We start from the raw sequence: 16,566 nt of genomic DNA, 5'->3' as shown, positions 1-16,566 counted from the left end.
TTGGCATTGGTAGAGGGGGTCTTCCTCATCTGAGAGTTCCCTACACCAATCAAATCTTACGTTAAGTCCCTATCCTTCTTATTGCTGTTACTCTAGATTAGACCAGGACATTGTTATTTCTTTCCCTTCTTTTCTAAGAGCTAGAAATGCTGGTTAATCTACAATCAGGCTCCTGGACAAATGCCCATCTGTCCTCTGAGACTGTCCAGCCCTGGCTTCCATTTTCCTAGTGCAGATTCTACTCAAGCTCCCCTTTAGGGAAATGCTGGTTGGGGCCCCCCTCTCCTCAAACCACAAATACTTACATCCGGGAAGCAGGGGGCACCTGGGTTCAGCCTCCTGGCTTGGTATAGGTGAGAGCTCAGTCTAAGGAATCCCCCTTTCTTGCTCCCACCTATATCCCACCTACCGCCACATCATCAGTTTTCCTGGCCGTTACCTCTTCTCCATGCCCAGGCAAGGGCTCTCTGAGGGCGATGCCCTTACCTGACTGTAGGGCATGGACTGGGATAATCCGGTGCCCGATGAATTTGCCTCCTTCTTCCAGTACTGCCACTCGTAGAGAGGCCAGTTCTGGCATCATGATCTGGGGAGAGGAGAACCAGTTTTGGTAAGGCAGCTCTAGGAGGCTGAGCTCTCCATCTTCACCATTTCCAAGATCCTAGAATCCTTAGGGTGGGAAGTGAAGAGGGGGATGGGGGTGGTGAGGAGGCAATAGTGCTTGTCAAGGGGGTCAGTGCCTGATGCTTGACACCCAATTCTGTATCACTGGAACATATTACCAGACCTGCCCAAATATATACTAAAAGAAACTTCTTGATTGGATGCTGATTCCTAATGCCTTTCAATCCCCGATTATCCAGTCTGGGCTCAACAACACCTCCATACTTCATAGGTCCTGCCTGTCTCATAGGGCTGATTTTATGACAGTCTGGAAAAGGCAAGGTGCCCTAGGCCCTGGGGAATGCCAGACCTATAACTAGGCTGAGATGACTGGAGCTTTGCGCCAGGACACCAAAATTTAGCAATCTCTTAATAGCACTTTGTCTCCAGCAGAATTGAAACCAACTTATAGCAACAAGTTAGCAAGAATAATTAATTAAAACAAAAAAGCACCAGATGGTCTACCTCCTCCCACAGTGGTTGTACCCTAGGTGAGCTCCTCTCTAACTCAGTCTCACCCTATTCCATGCCTCACCATAGAATCCTCAAGCTGAAGTTTCTGCCTGCAGAAGACAGGGTCTCAGCCTTCAGCTGCCCTGCTTCTGTCATGGGGCGTATCTTGGGATATCTCTTACCAAATAGAGCCTTATATCCCAGCTTCTCTCTTTCTATCTCCTTTAACTGAATTTCTCTTAAAAATTTGACTTGACTCAGGATGGAAAATGCTATCCACATCCAGAGAAAGAACTATGGAGTCTGAATGCAGATCAAAGAATACTATTTGCTCTTTTTTCCCCTTCTGTTTTGTTTTGTTTCTTCTTTCTTGCGGTTCCTCCTATTGGCTCTAATTCTTCCTTACAACATGACTAATGTGAAAATATGTATATGTAGAGCTCATATCAGATTGCACGCTCTCTTGAGGAGGGAGGAGAAGAGGGAGGGGAGAAAATTTAAAACTCAAAAGCTTATGGAAGTGAATGTTAAAAACTAAAAATTAATTAACTAATTAATTTAAAAAAAGAAAAAAATTTGACTTGAGAGCAAATTTTTCGAAGCCTGTTTTTGGTACCTATTCCAGGTACCAAAATTGCTAGTTATGTCTCTAGTTATATCTAATGGCAAAAGGGGTTCTGGTTGGTGTGCCAAGAGGCAGAGAACCCAGGGTGAGACTACCAGTTCCAACTGGGACCTCCCTCAGTGATCTCTATGATCCTACAATCCTATAATAGCCAAATGTGGGACCCCAGGTGTCCCCATGTTACCAAAAAGCACTGTATTCCGTGCTGGTAGAGAGGCACCCCACCAAACACACACACGTCTACCTACTGGGCTAACTTGGTTTCTCGAGGCCACAAAAGAGAAGAAGGGGAGGGAGGGAAAGGGCTAGAAAAGGCAGGAAAAGGCACCAGCCCTGTCAGCATCCACTCATCTCATTAATTTTCTCATCCTTGTGGATAGAATTCTGGGTCCTGTGGAGAAGCTTATGATCTCGACCCCTGAATACTTTCCTGTCCCATGCCCCACCCTGTCCCCCACCCATCCCACCTTCTCAAAGACAAAGGGGTCCTCTTTCCAGACAGGATTTATGGAGTTGGCATTGGGTGTCAGTTTGGTGCGGTAGCGTCTCTTGGGGTCTCCAGGCAAGCCGAACACCTCCACCTCCACGTAAGTCCGGACACTTCGTTCCGACAGAAACTGCCCAGAAATCACCTATTGACCAGGGATGTGGGAGGGTGGAGAAATGTCAGGAGGGATCCAGCCTCAGGTTCCCCCTTCCAGGACCTCTTCAGAGGGGGATTAGTAGTTCTCTACTACTAAGGTTTCATATAAGCACTATAAGGAAACCTGTGGGGGATGGAGAGGGTCCCTCCATTGTGTTCTGGCCATGTGGAAGAGACAATGTTGTTTAGTGGTTAGGATTAAAATTTGGGACTCTGGGATTCTCAATACTAGAGATGATCTGCCTCAGTTTCCCCTGTGGTCAATGTGGTTGAGTATCTTTAGTAGTACAGGGCACCTGCTGCCCCCACACAGTCCCTACTTATTTCATCCATTCCCCCTTCCCTCCATCTCAGCCTCCAGCCCTCCCCCTCTGTTTCCATAGGGATTAAGAGGCAGCCTCCAGTGCTGAGGAGGAGGCAGTTTCCAAGGTAACCTGCTACTGCAGGAAGCTGCTTGGAGCTGCTTGGGTTGAAGTTTTCTGGGATCTCAGGAGAGGGGGAGGAGGGGAAGAAGGAGTACCACCTCCCCCCAACTCCCCTAGACTCATCACCCAAGGAATTAGTCCCACCCACTCTCTGGAGCCACAGCTCCCTTGGGGCTACCCATCCCTCCTCTATAGCTTCCCACCCCCACCAGGCCCTGGCTCCTCCCAGGGTGCTTGCCGTGATGGAAAGAGTTGTGGCCACCACCACATCGATACGGTCCACAGAGAAGGGGTCGAATTGCTTGTCCGGCCGGCGCATGAACTCATGCTTGAGAAGGTAGCCAGTCTGCCCATTGAACTCAAACAGTGCCATGTTCTGCTGCATTGGCATATCTAAGGGCATGGGAGGACAGATGGCAAAGCACACTCTGACCACCAAGCATGGGCCAGACAGCAGGGGCAGTGACAAGCAGAGCGGGCAAGCAAGATCTTCGGTTTCTAGTTCCATTTCTAACTTATTAAGCAGGTCTTTGACCCTTCCTCTCTCCATTCCAGTGGATTTCTGTCCTTCCTTCCTCAAATGGGTGAAAGGAATGAAGGGACACAGAGTGACACACATCAGGAGGTTACTCCTCTACTCCTTCTCCTTAAAAGAAGAGCCACAGATACACAACAGTTTTGTGCACAAGATTCAGCCTTTACTAGGGTTGGGGCAGGAAAAGAAGAATAATAAAACAGGCAGGGGAGAAGGAGGCATACCCAGATACAGCCCAACATATGCGTGCGTGCGCGCGCACACACACACACACACACACACATACACCCAACATATGTAATTATAGACACATACTCACTCAAGCTTAAACATACACGCACACACACCCCACCCCCTAAAAATACACATATGTAGACAATCACTACAAACAGGGTATAGGCTAGTGCTGGGGGTAGGGGAAGGAGGAGAAGGAGGCTGGTGGTAGGTGCTGGGGAAAGAAATGCTCATGCCACAAGCATCTAGGATCTGTACCCACCCATGGTCTGGAAATTGAGGGCAACCATTTGGCAGCCTGCATTCCAGAACATCTGGGGAGAGTAGTTAGATGAGTCCATTCGGGTGCCCTTGGGGTAGATCCGACTCATCTGACGCTTATTGTAGCTGTCCTGTGTATAGGATCCTGGCCAGCAGTCAAAGGGACCCCCAACCAGCACCCTGGCCCTTCTCTCCCACAGGGACCTTTTCCCAGCTGTCCCAATGACACCCTCCCCTGCAAAAAAAATCTAGGTGTCCTCCCAATCTGTAACTTCAAGGATACTCCACAAACTGCACAGGGGACTTGGTGAGCAGGTCATAAGCCTTCAACTCCGTGAAGGAAGAGATGACGTAACTCCGATTCTTCTCTGGGGTGGGAAAGAAATTGACAGCAGGTTCCTTTGGTCCCTGGCCCCCTGCTGAAAGTCTACACCTCAGAGACCCTTTGGCTGACATGAGGCTGCCCTGTTCTGTTAGCTGTACCCCTCACCCCCAAGGCCTGGAGGCAGCATGGTAAAGGGAGATGAATTTGGAGTTAGAGAAATGGGCTTGAATTCCAATTCAGACACTTATTCATTAGCTGTATCAAGTCAGACAAGTCACCTTGACTTCTCTGGGCCCCATTTCCCTGCCTCTGTAAAATGAGTGAGTTAGAAGAGTCTCTATGGTCTCCTTCTGGCTATGATCCTATGAAAATGGAGAGAAGTGGCAACATGAACCAACTATTAAATTGGGAAGGAATAAGGAAAGGGATAAGCATTTATTAATCACTTACTATGTGCCGAACACTGTGCTAAGCACTTTACAGGTATTATCACATTTGATCCTCAAACGAGCCTAGAAGGTAGGTACTACTATGAAGTCCATTTTACAGTTGAGGAAACTGAGGCATACAGAGGTTAAGTGACTTGACCAGGCTCACACAGCTAATAAGTGTTTCTGAGGTTAGATGAACTCGGCTCTTCTTTTTTTTTTATTTTATTTTTCTTTTTTGATGAAGCAGTGGGGTTAAGTGACTTGCCCAGGGGTCACACAGCTAGCGAGTGTTTTATGTCTGAGGCTGGATTTGAACTCAGGTACTCCTGACTCCAAGGCCAGAGCTCTATCCACTGTGCCACCTAGCTGCCCCTGAACTCAGCTCTTCTTAATTCCAGTCCCAGTGCTCTAACCATTCCAATAACTAATTGCCTCTGTGCGTTAACAAATGGTTTCTTTTAGCTCCCTTCCAGCTGCTATGCCTCGTAGTGGATAGACTGCCAAACCTGGAGTCAAGATGTCAAGTCAAATCATGTCAACAAGCATTTACTAGGTGCCTACTATACATCAGGGACTGTGCTAAGGGCTGGAAGACTTGTGTTTGAATCCTGCCTCAAATGTTTTCTAACTTTGTGATCCTAGGCAAATCACTTAACATCTTTTAGCCTCAGTTTCTTCATCTGTAAAATGGGGGTAACACCAACCTCCCAGGGGTGTTGTGAGGATCAAACCAAAAACATTAACATAGTGCTTTGCGAACCTTTAATATGGTAGTTTTTATTATTGTTGTTATTACTATCCCATGATCCTATGACTTATGGGAAAGTATATATTTATATATGTGTAGGTATACAGAGGAAGGATGGAGTATGCATGCATGCAGATGTCCCCATGCAGGTTGCCTTGGCTCCCCTCCTTTGAGAGATCACAGCACCTCAGGAAGTCAGCAGAAAACCTGGAGTTTTGGTGTAGCAACTTTCCATCAACCCATCAGTCCCTAAAGGAGTCTTGCTATTGTTATAGTCTTGCTGTGGTCCTAGCAGATCCTACAGGGGCCCTGAGTCAAGGCCTAGAAGTGGGTGATTTTTTTTTTAATAAATAGGGCCTATCCTGATGCTGAGAAGCTGCAGAGGCCATCTAGATTAGCATAAGGGGGTTCTGGGTAGGAAAGGCAGAGAGCTCAGAGATATCATCACTCAGTTAAGTTTCTTACCAAAATTCATAGTCCGAGCATTTATGGATAGTACTGGGCACGGCCATTGGGCAAATTAAAAGGAAGGTGGAGGAGTGCTCTCAAGCATGATCTGTCCTGTCCCTTGATGTAGTGCTCCTCCCTGTGGTTTTCTTCACATCCCAACTACTCTGATCTTCCAGCCCAGGGGCCTCTCCCTTCCCAGCCTCCTTATTGTACACATATCGCCCTCTCAAAGCCCCTCTCCCATTTCCCTAGCCCTATCCCACTGTCTCTCACGGGAGGAGAACTCGAAGGAGATGAACTTGGTGGGCTGGATGTAGTTGACCAGACTAGACATCTCTTCATATGCTGTCACTTCCAGGCCAGCTGTGCCCTGGTGAAAAGATAGGGATTGGAGGAAGATACAGAGAGGGAAGCAACAAGCTAAGAAGGGGACAGGGAAGGCTCCCAGGAAGCAAAGATACAGGCTTATAGAACTCAGTTGTCCTGAAACCCCTGTTTCATCTCTCCAGACTCTACTGCCTGGGAGTTGAAAGCACAGGCATCCTAGGAGCTGGTTCCTATGGAGGAGCCAGAAGAAGAACAAATAGCCTCTGGGTTAGATGGGGAGAGGGGAGGGCCTTTCTGCTACCTCCTCATTCATACCTCATCCGACTGCATCTTCTTTATTTCCTCTTCATCCAGGTTACCTGATTCTTCCTCTTCTTCTTCTTCCTCTTCCTCCAGCTCAGCCTCTTCTTCACCAACCCACACTGTTATAAGAATATCTTAAATTTATATAGGACTTTAAAGTTTGCAAAGAGCTATACATACATGATCTCATTTGATCCTCACTGACAACCTGAGAGGGGCTATAATTCGGTCCATTTTACAGATGAGGAAACTGGAATTCAAGGAGGCTAAATGACTTGCCCAAGGTCACAAAGCTAGCTAGCTTGCTCTCAAGTCAAGACTTATACCAAGACCTCATACTGAGATCTAGATTCCAAATCTAGTGGCTTCCCAACATAACTTCATCAGTATCTTCTTTGGGTAAACCCACCCCCCACCCTGCCTTGATTAACAGTAATCCCATTTCATAATACCCCTTGCCCCAGAACAGGCCCCTATTTGCCAAAGACAGAGACCAGTCCCTCCTGTCTCTGAATCCCCTCCATCACCCTTTTTGACTCCACATCCTCCTATCCCAACTCCAGTGATACAGCCTGCCCCTTTAAGCCTTCTCACCTGTGTCCTCACCCATGGCTGGACTGGGCTGGCTGAAGCCCTCTGTCTCCTCACACAGTTCCTTCTTGGGTGGAACAGGAGCTGGGGCCTGATTCTTCTTATTCTTGATGAGGATCTTGCCCAGAAGGTCCTGGGGACTGGGAAGGGGAACCCCTGGCTTCACCTGAGGGATATGGAGGGGAGAGTGTCAGAGCTAAGTGTCACCTATCTTCCCCTGCCGACAACTAGGATTGAACACTGGACCTGGAGTTAGGCAGATCTGAGTTCAAATCTAGCCTCAGACATATACTAGCTGTATGACCCTGGGCAAGTCACTTATCTTTTGTCTGCCTCAGTTTCCTCATCTGTAGAATGGGGATAATATAATAGCAACTACTTCTCAGGGTTGTTATGAGAATAAAATGAGATAATATTTGCAAAGCACTTTGCAAACCTTAAAGCAACCTAAATGCTATATAACCTAAGCTAGCTAATCTCCTCTAGGACATATAGAACAGGATCCAAGCCCCAGATTCTCCTATAGAGCTCGGGCATCTTTGTGTCAACCATGATCTGGTCTCCCAATTGCTCTCTTGCCCTACAATAATTAATTGATCAACAAGCTTTCATGAAGTGCCTACTATGTGCCCGGTACCTTTATATATGTTGTTGATACAAATACAAAGAATGAAGCAATCTCTATTCTCAAGAACTGCATACTACTTACAGGGAACCTGTCCAGGGGCTCAGTGAGGAGCATGTCCCCAAATATGGTACGGCAATATTCTGCCATCTTGGCCTGTTGTCGGGGCCTGCAAGGAATAGGTTGTAAGGAAAGAGTGAAAGGAACAGAGTGCCCATCAATTGAGCAATGGCACAACAAATTATGGCATAGGAATATATTACAATACTATTATGCTGCAAGAAATGATGAAAGGGATGGCTTCTGAAAAATCTGGGAAGACTTATATGAACTGATTCAGCGTGAAGTGAGCAAAACCAGCACAATTTAGACAATAACATTTTAAAGACAAACAATTGCAAAAAGTTTAAGAATTTTCATCAATGCAGTGACCAGCCCTTCATCTAAAAGTTGAGGTATACCGCCCACCTCCTGATAAAGTTTTGCCATCTACCATAAAAGGTGATGGACTCAAGGTGAAGAATGAGGCATACATTTTTAGACATGGCCAATGTGAGAAACTGTTTTGCTTGACTGTGCATATTTGTTCTAAGGACTTTCTTTTTCTGTTTCTTTTTTTTTTCCCGAGGAAGGTGGGAGGGAGAGAAAATAAATGCTTTTTAATTGAAAAAAAATTTTTTTTAATTTAAGAGTTAAAGACTCAAGCAAAAAGAGTGAGGGGAACAGTAAGTGGCCTGTGGACCTCAGAGAGAGGCTTCATCCCATGCCCCACCTGATCTAATGGAGAAGGTGTTCCCCCAAGCCATTTTTCCCCTTCCGTTTAAAGTGATCACTAGGATAGGTTGGTCCAAAGGCTTCAAGGAGGCCTGGATGACAGGGCCTAGGGGCTTATGGAAGTTATGAGATCTTGGAAAAACTGAAGAGAGCTCCAAGGAGGCTGGAAATAGAAGTGGAAGATCAGAGATGGAGGCGAGAGGCTGGGGATACAGGGAGGATACTCACGAGTCTACATGGTTTTCAAAGGACAGGATGACAGGGTAGAGTGAGGTCTTGAAGGCACTCTCAGCAATGGCCTCCACTGCATCCTGGAGCAGGGGAATGTGTGGAGATTAGAACTCCAGGGATGCCCTTCACACAGCCCCTTTCCCCTCCCACCCCATAATCTACTCCCTCTTACCCCACTACCAGGCCACCTTTCCTTAAAGTTCTAGATCTCAGTTCTTCTCTGAGCCCTCCCAGCTCTTAGTCGTAGCCCTTCCCAGATCTCTGATCTCCCTTTCTCCTTCTCCTTCCCAATCATCCCACCTTGAATAAAATGTCTGTGGTCATGGTGAAACCATGGGTAATGATGGGTTCTTCCTCAGGAGGTTTCCCTTTCCAGCAGTCAAGTTCCACACAGCGACAGCCAGAGAGCAAGACCTGTCTGTACATCTCTGAGGACGAGGGTCCTGAGAACTGGCCAGCTGAACAAGGGTATGGGGTAGGATCACTCAGGGTTAAGACCAGACATACAGTTTTTTAAAGCTGAAAGTCCATTAAATCTATCTATCCCCTTCATTTTACAGATGAGGAAACTGAGGCACAGAAAGGTATCACACAGCTACCAAATGTCTGAGTCTCTCCTAGTGCTCTGGACTGTCAGTCGCTTTCATTTTATCACACTTTTAGTGTTTAAAATAGACCAAAGAGCAAAACATATTTTAAAAAGGACATAATCTTATTGTCTGAGATGGTATCTGAACTGAGGTCTACCCTGACACTAAGTTCAGTGCCCCATCCACCACTCCAAGATTCCAATCTTTTTTTTTTATTTTTTTTTTTTGTTTTTAGGCAATTGGGGTTAAGTGACTTGCCCAGGGTCACACAGCTAGTAAGTGTCAAGTGTTTGGTCTGAGGCCGGATTTAAACTCAGGTCCTCCTGACTTCAGGGCTGGTGCTCTATCCACTGCGCCACCTAGCTGCCCCTAAGATTCCACTCTTGATTGAAGATAAAGCATCCTGTCCTCTAGCAGCATCCTCAACCCTTAGAGCTAGAAGTGGGGAAGAGGAACGGAAATATTACAAGGGATGAGATTCTTAGTCAAAGGTCAAAGATGGAGGTAAAGTCCCAGGGTGGGCAGATGAATTGACTCTCTTGAGGCAGAGCCATAACTAGCCATCTTTTTGTGCCTGCAGAAAGCACTCCTCATTTGAGGTGAGTGTGTGATCGTTTTCCACTGTTTAAGGACCTTCTACATGTAGCACCCCAGGGCAAAGCCCATTCACTTCACTGTAGTTATAGGAGAGCTACCCAAATCTCCTTACTCCTCACCTGTCAGGTAGGTGTTGTGGGATGAGTTGATGAAGTAGTGATTCAGAGGCTGACTCATGTCCTGGTGCAGTATCAGCTTGTCCTGGGCCACTATGCTGTTCTCAGGACCACACAGGAACCAAACCATCCCCTCGGGGGATAGCTGACCTGAGGAAGAAAGAATGGCAAAGAAGAATGGCAAAAAATTTGCCCTTATTTGGGAGAAAGTGTAGGAGCAGGGTCAGGGAGACAGGATGCTAAGGTTTGTTCCTCACTGCTAGACAAAAAAGAGGGTGCCTGGAGATCTTACTGAGTTAGGGAAGGAGGGGAGAAGGTCTGGCTATAGCTCAGAGAGAATGACTGGAAAAGTGCCTGGAGCCACAAGATGGAAGGAAAATAGAGTTGGAAACCTAGAGAGGTGGGAAATTCAGGAATATAAGAGGGTAAAAAGAGGGCTAAGGGTAAAAAAAAAAGTTGTAGGTAAGGGCTTGGAGCCTCACCCCTCTGGATGTTGATGCCACTGGGCTCATACTTTTCAATGAGGCATTGTACTTGGTCAGGTCGAGCTGGTGGGAAGAGTAGGGAGTTGAGTCGGGCATCCCGTTGTTTTTGGTTAATGAACTTGGTCAGATGCTCCTTGGTCATGTAAGGCTTTGCTTTGGCATGGCTGCAGTCCAAGTAGAGAAGGAAAATCTTAGATTTAGAATCTCCAGGGATTCTGGGGTGGCTCTAATAAGCTCCTGACCCATTGCAGTGATAGCTACTATAGAAGGCCAGAGCCTGCTGATCCTGCCTCTAATAGCCCAATCCCCTGATCCCAACCCATTCTCACCTCAACCCAACCCTAACCCTCCTCCCATAAACCATGTCCTAGACTCATACCCAGGAAACTCACTGAGAGGTGAAGATCTCATCAATTTCAGGTCGGGGACATAGATTCATGAGAAAACTCCTGTAGACAGGCTCAGGGAAATCCTCAGGGTTGATGGAATCATTCTAGGGTTGGGAAGAGGAGGGGACAAATGTGTTATTAACAAACTCTCTACCAATTCCTCCCCTTCAGATACCTCCCTGTCCAAAGAGTTATAAAATTGTGTATACCCTTTGACCCAGCAATACCACTACTAGGTCTGTTTCCCAAGGTGATCAGGAAAAAAGGAAAAGAATCTACATGTTCTAAAATGTTTACAGCAACTGTCTTTGTGGTGGCAAAGAAGTAGAAATTGAGGGGATGCCCATCAATTGAGAAATGGCTAAACAAGTTGTGGTATATGATTGTAATGGAATACTACTGTGCTATACTGGCTAGACTGGTAATTCTCTAAGTTTTTGATCTCTTTACCTACTTAAAAAAGAACTTTTGTTTCTATGGGTTATATCTATTAATATTTAGCATATTAAAAATGATGAACTGTTGATTTTAGAAAAAAACAGGAAATAATGAAGAGTGAAATGAGCAGAAACAATTATATATATATGTATATATATATCAGCAATACTGTTTGAAGAATAATGGTGAATAACTAAGATATTCTGAGCATTATAAATACTCAAATCAACTACAAAGGATCTATGAAGGTACTATGCACCTCCAGAGAAAGAATTGATAAATAGAAGTATGTATAGTATGGCTTTATATACACACACACACACACACACACACACACACACACACACACATATCTGTGTCTAATCATGGCCTTCCCTAGTGCAGGATAGGGAAGAAGCGAGGAAAAAAATTAAAACTACACAGCAGAGAACAAAGGAAAACTCAGAAGGAAGCATAGAAAAGCAAGGTAGCTTTGAAAACAATGTGTAATATTTATTACATAGTTTTTCGAAAAAAGTAAAAAATGTGAAATGGAGATTCATGGTTTCATATTGAATCCTCTCTGTGTTGTGTTGGGTACATGGAAATGTTTTTTTTTTTGTCTTTTTATATTTAAGCTTAAAATGAATAAAAAAATTTTTTTCTTAAAGACAGAAAGAACCCACCTCCACCCACGATCAGTGTAGAAAAGATGTCAGGTACCAGACACCAGGGACCAATTGAGGTTGGGGGAAGAGGCTTCCATTTCCAATCAATTAACAAATAACTATTGAGCACCTACTATGTTTGAGGCTCTATGCTAGTTTCTGTAGAATAAAGATAACTATTATCTCATTTGATCCTCACAACAACCCTGGGAGGTAGATGTTGTTGTTCCCATTTCACAGATGAGGAAACTGAAGCTGAGAGAGCCAGTGTCACGGTCAAAGAGATCTGGGTTCACATGCTTGTGACATACTGGCAGTGAAGAAGTCACTTTATCTCATCAAGAACCCTCTCAGCTAGTATTTCCTATCATTCAAACAATAATCACTTTTAAATACCTACTGTGTGCCAGAGCCTGGCACACAGTATACAAGGGTACAAATACAAAGAATACACATTACAAAGTAGTTGCAGATCTGTACTGGTGAAGAGAGTTCCCTCATCAAGTGTTCTCTATGCCAGGGAAACCACAGGTTCAATCCAAAAAATGAAAAATTTTTTAAAAGAACGTCAGAGCTGAAAGAGACCTAAAAGATTGGCTAGACTGGTAATTCTCTAAGTTTTTGATCTCTTTACCTACTTAAAAAAGAACTTTTGTTTCTATGGGTTATATCTATTAATATTTAGCATATTAGAAATTATATGTCTTTGTTGTTCAGATGTATCCGACTCTTCATGACCCATTTTGGGGGTTTCTTGGCAAAGATACTGGAATGGCTTGCCATTTCTTCTCCAGCTGATTTTACAGATGAGGAAACTGAGGCAAAGAGGGTTAAGTGACTTTCCCAGGGTCACACAACTAGTAAGTATCTGAGGCTGGATTTGAACTCAAGTCTTCCTGACTTCCAGCCCAGTACTCTAACCACCGAGCCACCAGCAGCCTTAAAATATCATAGTATCATGAAAATAGTTTGGCCTTGTGAACTCCTTGAAAGTGCCTTGAGGACCCCAGAAGCCTCTGACCACACTTTGAGGACCACACTTCGGTCTAGACCACAGCTCCCAAACACAAGGCCTTCAAGTGTCTCACGACATTCCCCCATTCAGCCTGAACCAGATTAAAATGTAATTCCTGCCTCGTTCAGGTGTGTTGATTTATTAACAAATAAAGAGATATGTAAACACGTGGTTTTTTAAGTCAATATGTGGTCCACAGGATCCTTGTGTGTGGTTTAGTGCCCTCCCCCACCCTGTTTTTCTTTCAATCTGACATCATGAATCTGGACCAAGTCCTCTTATCACACGATAAGTAAGGACTGACAAACCACAGTTAGCTGGACTTTGATCCCTAGCTCCCTAGACCCTTCTCTTCCACCCCTACTACTTGAAAACAGAACTCAAAGCACGTTTCTTAGTGATGGTAGGATTGGGAGGGTCATCTTTGTATAAATGGGAACACGGCTAGGAAGGATAGACTATTGATAGACTATTGAACCAGAGCCAGGAAGCTCTGCACTCTTTCAACCTCAGTTTCCTCATCTGTAAATGGGGCTAATAATAGCGTCTATCTCACAAGGTTGTTGTGAGGCTCAAATAAGATATGGAAAGTGCATTGCAAATTTTAAAGCACTATCTTTTAAAAATATCATCATTATTTATAAGAAATGAGAACTGAGAATTGGTAGAGAAAGATGAGGATGTTCTTGGTAAATTTACTTGAAGAAAGTTGGCTCCAGTGCTCTCCCTAGGCTTCCCAATTTGAGGAGTCCACTGACCACCCAGCCACCCCTGGGGGAGGGCAAGAGGAGGTGAGGATGGGGGTGGGGTAAGAGAGGATGATATGGGGAGAGGAGTGCATACTCACTTTGCCCTTGGGAAGGTGACAGGCACTGAGGGCAGCCTCTACTCGTTTCCGGTCTGCAGGAAACATCTGAAAAAAACTGAAGGGGGAAGAGGCAGGGGAATGGTACAAGTTGAGGGTCAGGAGAAGGAGGAGAGTAGAGCAGAGGAAGAAGGAGAGGGGTCGGGGGAGGTGCCAGCCCAAGATGGGGGTGGGAATTTCTTGCACTCACTTCTTCACAGGGATCTTTCCTTCTGGATTGAGCTGCATCTTGAGCTTTACTAGGCTGGGGTGAGAGGAGATCAGCCTGGTGAGGTCCCGCTTCCTCATCCCTCCTTCCTCCTCTCCCTCCCCCAACACACACACACACACACACACACACACACACACACACACACTCCCCCCGAGACTTAGCAAAAGCCTGGTGGGGAAGGTGGGAGCAATTATAAACAGTGGGGAAAGGAGAGACAATCACTCACATTTTATCCAGGAACCTGCTCCGAGGGGCATTGGCTGCTAATGGGTTCTTAGCTAAGGCCAGAACATCTTCAGCCCAGTCCTATGAGAGGCAAGAGATGAGAGAGCAGGGTCCAGGATTCATCATAACCCCAATGGGATGCTTCTTCCTCTGCCCGTTCCTCTGAACTGAGGCCAAGAGCTCTCTCTAGGATTACCCAAGAGATGGAAGGCTCCCCTCCCCTCTGTAACCTCAGACCTTTCCCCACTGCTTTTTTTTTTTAAGGCAATCAGGGTTAAGTGACTTGGCCAGAGTCACACAGCTAGTAAGTGTCTGAGCCTGAATTTGAACTAAGATCTTCCTGACTACAGGGCTGGAGCTTTATCTACTTCTGCACCTAGTTGCCCCTCCTCACCACTTCTTGAAACCTCCCTCCCCCCCACCCCCCCCCACACACACACATACACACACACACACCTTGCTGACATTCTCTTTGTAGGAGACAAAGTTATGGAAGGTCAGGTCCACCATGTCTGGGCCAGACACCACAGTCAGCGTCTTCAGCAGGAAGGTGTTGTCAGGGAAATCCAAGTTGAAAACCTCCCGAAGTTTCTGGGTCTGCAATAGGCCCACTCTCAGGAGAGGTTTGAAGTGTAGGGGCAATCTCGAGGGAGGGGACAAGCTAGGGAGCTGTTCCCCCACCCCAAACCCTAGCAACATGTCACTCTCAGCTCCTTCTCTCTCAAGGACTTCATTTGCAGGAGATATCATGCCCAGTTCGGGGGAGGCCCCAAACAACACAGCCTTCCAGCCCTTCCTGAAAACCATCTCCCTGCTCCCTCCTTCCTATCCTATAATTATCAGAAGAGAGGAGGGAAGGGAGAGCTGAGACATCCAGTGTGGGAGAGGCTTGCCTAGGCTGTCCAGCTACCTTTGGGAGTCCTGCTTCCCAATCCCCCGGGGACCAAGCTCACTACTGCTCCCCCTCCCCCAAATTTCCCCTACCAACCTCACCTGCCCAGCTCAAGCAAGGCTTCCTACAAATATAAGGTATATAGGCATGCGGTTCGTGTAGGCAGCAACTAAGGGACTCTGGTCAAGTCTGGGAAGCTCCAGGGGCAGGGCGTTTTGCAGAGATGTGTTCTAGGTAAAACTGGCCAGTTCTTTTCCCTCCCTGACCTTCTCTCCCAGCTCCTTGTCCTTTTTTTGTTTGTTTGTTTTTGGTGAGAGGAAGAGAGGACAACATCTCCCCAAAGGCTTGAGGAAAGGTCAAGGACCCAAGGGATGGTATAGGCAGCAGAGAATATATCCCTTTAGCCCCGGTTCTAGTTCTTGCCACCTAGCCCTGGGAAATTCCCTTGCCCAGAATTCAGGTATCCCAGCCCCAACCTGCCCCAGGGTGGGCTCCCCACCCACCCCTTGTTCTATGCCCTTGGGTCAATTTCTTCTCTGTGCCTTAGCTTTGGGCCCTTCCCTTCCTCTTCTCCTGCCCCAGCAGGAACCACACAGCCCTATTTACCTTGGGCATCTTAGCAAACTTTCCAAACCGAGTGTCCCGAATGCTAGTGATGTCCAGGAACTCCATCTCCTGAGATAGTCAGGGTTTGAGAAGAAGATAGAGATAGAAAGGAGAAAGATGGAGTTAAGATGAGAGAGTGAGGTTATCACAGCCCCTAAAAATGATCTGTCCAAATACACCCTCTAGATAAGGCAAGTCTGACTATAGATGTCCAAACCCCTTTTTTTCCTAGAAAAAGATGATATAGTTAGAGTGGACCATGGAACAGCCTTCCTGGTTCCGAATTTCTTCCCTTTTCTTCTTCTTAATAGCCATTTGATCAGTCCTGTCTTGCCCCACTCCTCTGTCCTTCCCTTTAGAGCTGACTAAAGGGCAAAACTCTGACTCAGAGGTTAGAAGATTCAGGATCTGCCCCAATCTCAGTCACTAAATAGTTGTGTTACCTTGGACAAGCTATTTTCCTGTCTGGACCTCAGCATCTTCTGTAAAAATGAGAGGCTCGTACTCCAAATGATTTTTATTGGCTCTTCCAACTCTAAAATCTTACTGTTTGATTTGTGTGGGGACCTCAGAAAAGACAACCACCCCTTGGAACTCTGGACTCTGTCCTGGCTTCACTTGTCCTCCCTTCAATCATTCTAGTGGGTCCTGGCTCAGACCTTCCCTTTGGGGACTTTTAGGTTTTCCCAACACATTTTGTCTGTCAGATCACCCCAAACCTATTCCTCTTCTTTCCAAGAATGCTAGGGTCCAGGCAGTGGGAGCAACTACACAGAAGATATGTGATACCTCAGGGAGCGTGTGTGTGTGTGTGTGTGTGTGTGTGTGTGTGTGTGTGTGTGTGTG

At 46.1% G+C, this 16,566-nt stretch overlaps 1 protein-coding gene across 2 annotated transcripts in view; it reads right to left on the bottom strand.

The window, feature by feature from the left end:
• PLCB2 (phospholipase C beta 2) overlaps positions 1 to 16,566 on the bottom strand; it is a 38,884-nt gene that overhangs the window by 12,283 nt on the left and 10,035 nt on the right. For both annotated transcript variants that reach the window (XM_027869905.1, XM_027869906.1), the window contains exons 3-21: positions 15,721 to 15,789; positions 14,679 to 14,819; positions 14,224 to 14,303; positions 13,977 to 14,030; positions 13,769 to 13,844; positions 10,825 to 10,925; positions 10,430 to 10,596; positions 9,951 to 10,097; positions 8,945 to 9,102; positions 8,642 to 8,724; positions 7,724 to 7,808; positions 7,018 to 7,180; positions 6,436 to 6,542; positions 6,067 to 6,163; positions 4,123 to 4,207; positions 3,841 to 3,965; positions 3,048 to 3,202; positions 2,209 to 2,373; positions 487 to 586 (exon numbers count right to left, since the gene is read on the bottom strand). In XM_027869905.1, coding sequence (XP_027725706.1) covers positions 487 to 586; positions 2,209 to 2,373; positions 3,048 to 3,202; positions 3,841 to 3,965; positions 4,123 to 4,207; positions 6,067 to 6,163; positions 6,436 to 6,542; positions 7,018 to 7,180; positions 7,724 to 7,808; positions 8,642 to 8,724; positions 8,945 to 9,102; positions 9,951 to 10,097; positions 10,430 to 10,596; positions 10,825 to 10,925; positions 13,769 to 13,844; positions 13,977 to 14,030; positions 14,224 to 14,303; positions 14,679 to 14,819; positions 15,721 to 15,789 — 2,158 coding nt within the window. The remainder of the gene's footprint in view (positions 1 to 486; positions 587 to 2,208; positions 2,374 to 3,047; positions 3,203 to 3,840; positions 3,966 to 4,122; positions 4,208 to 6,066; positions 6,164 to 6,435; positions 6,543 to 7,017; positions 7,181 to 7,723; positions 7,809 to 8,641; positions 8,725 to 8,944; positions 9,103 to 9,950; positions 10,098 to 10,429; positions 10,597 to 10,824; positions 10,926 to 13,768; positions 13,845 to 13,976; positions 14,031 to 14,223; positions 14,304 to 14,678; positions 14,820 to 15,720; positions 15,790 to 16,566) is intronic.

This window comes from Vombatus ursinus, unplaced genomic scaffold, assembly GCF_900497805.2.
Source record: "Vombatus ursinus unplaced genomic scaffold, bare-nosed wombat genome assembly UNPS02014794.1, whole genome shotgun sequence".
Classification (NCBI taxonomy): domain Eukaryota; kingdom Metazoa; phylum Chordata; class Mammalia; order Diprotodontia; family Vombatidae; genus Vombatus; species Vombatus ursinus.
Note: the sequence above shows the minus strand (reverse complement) of the source record. Positions and strands in the feature narration are given on the sequence as shown.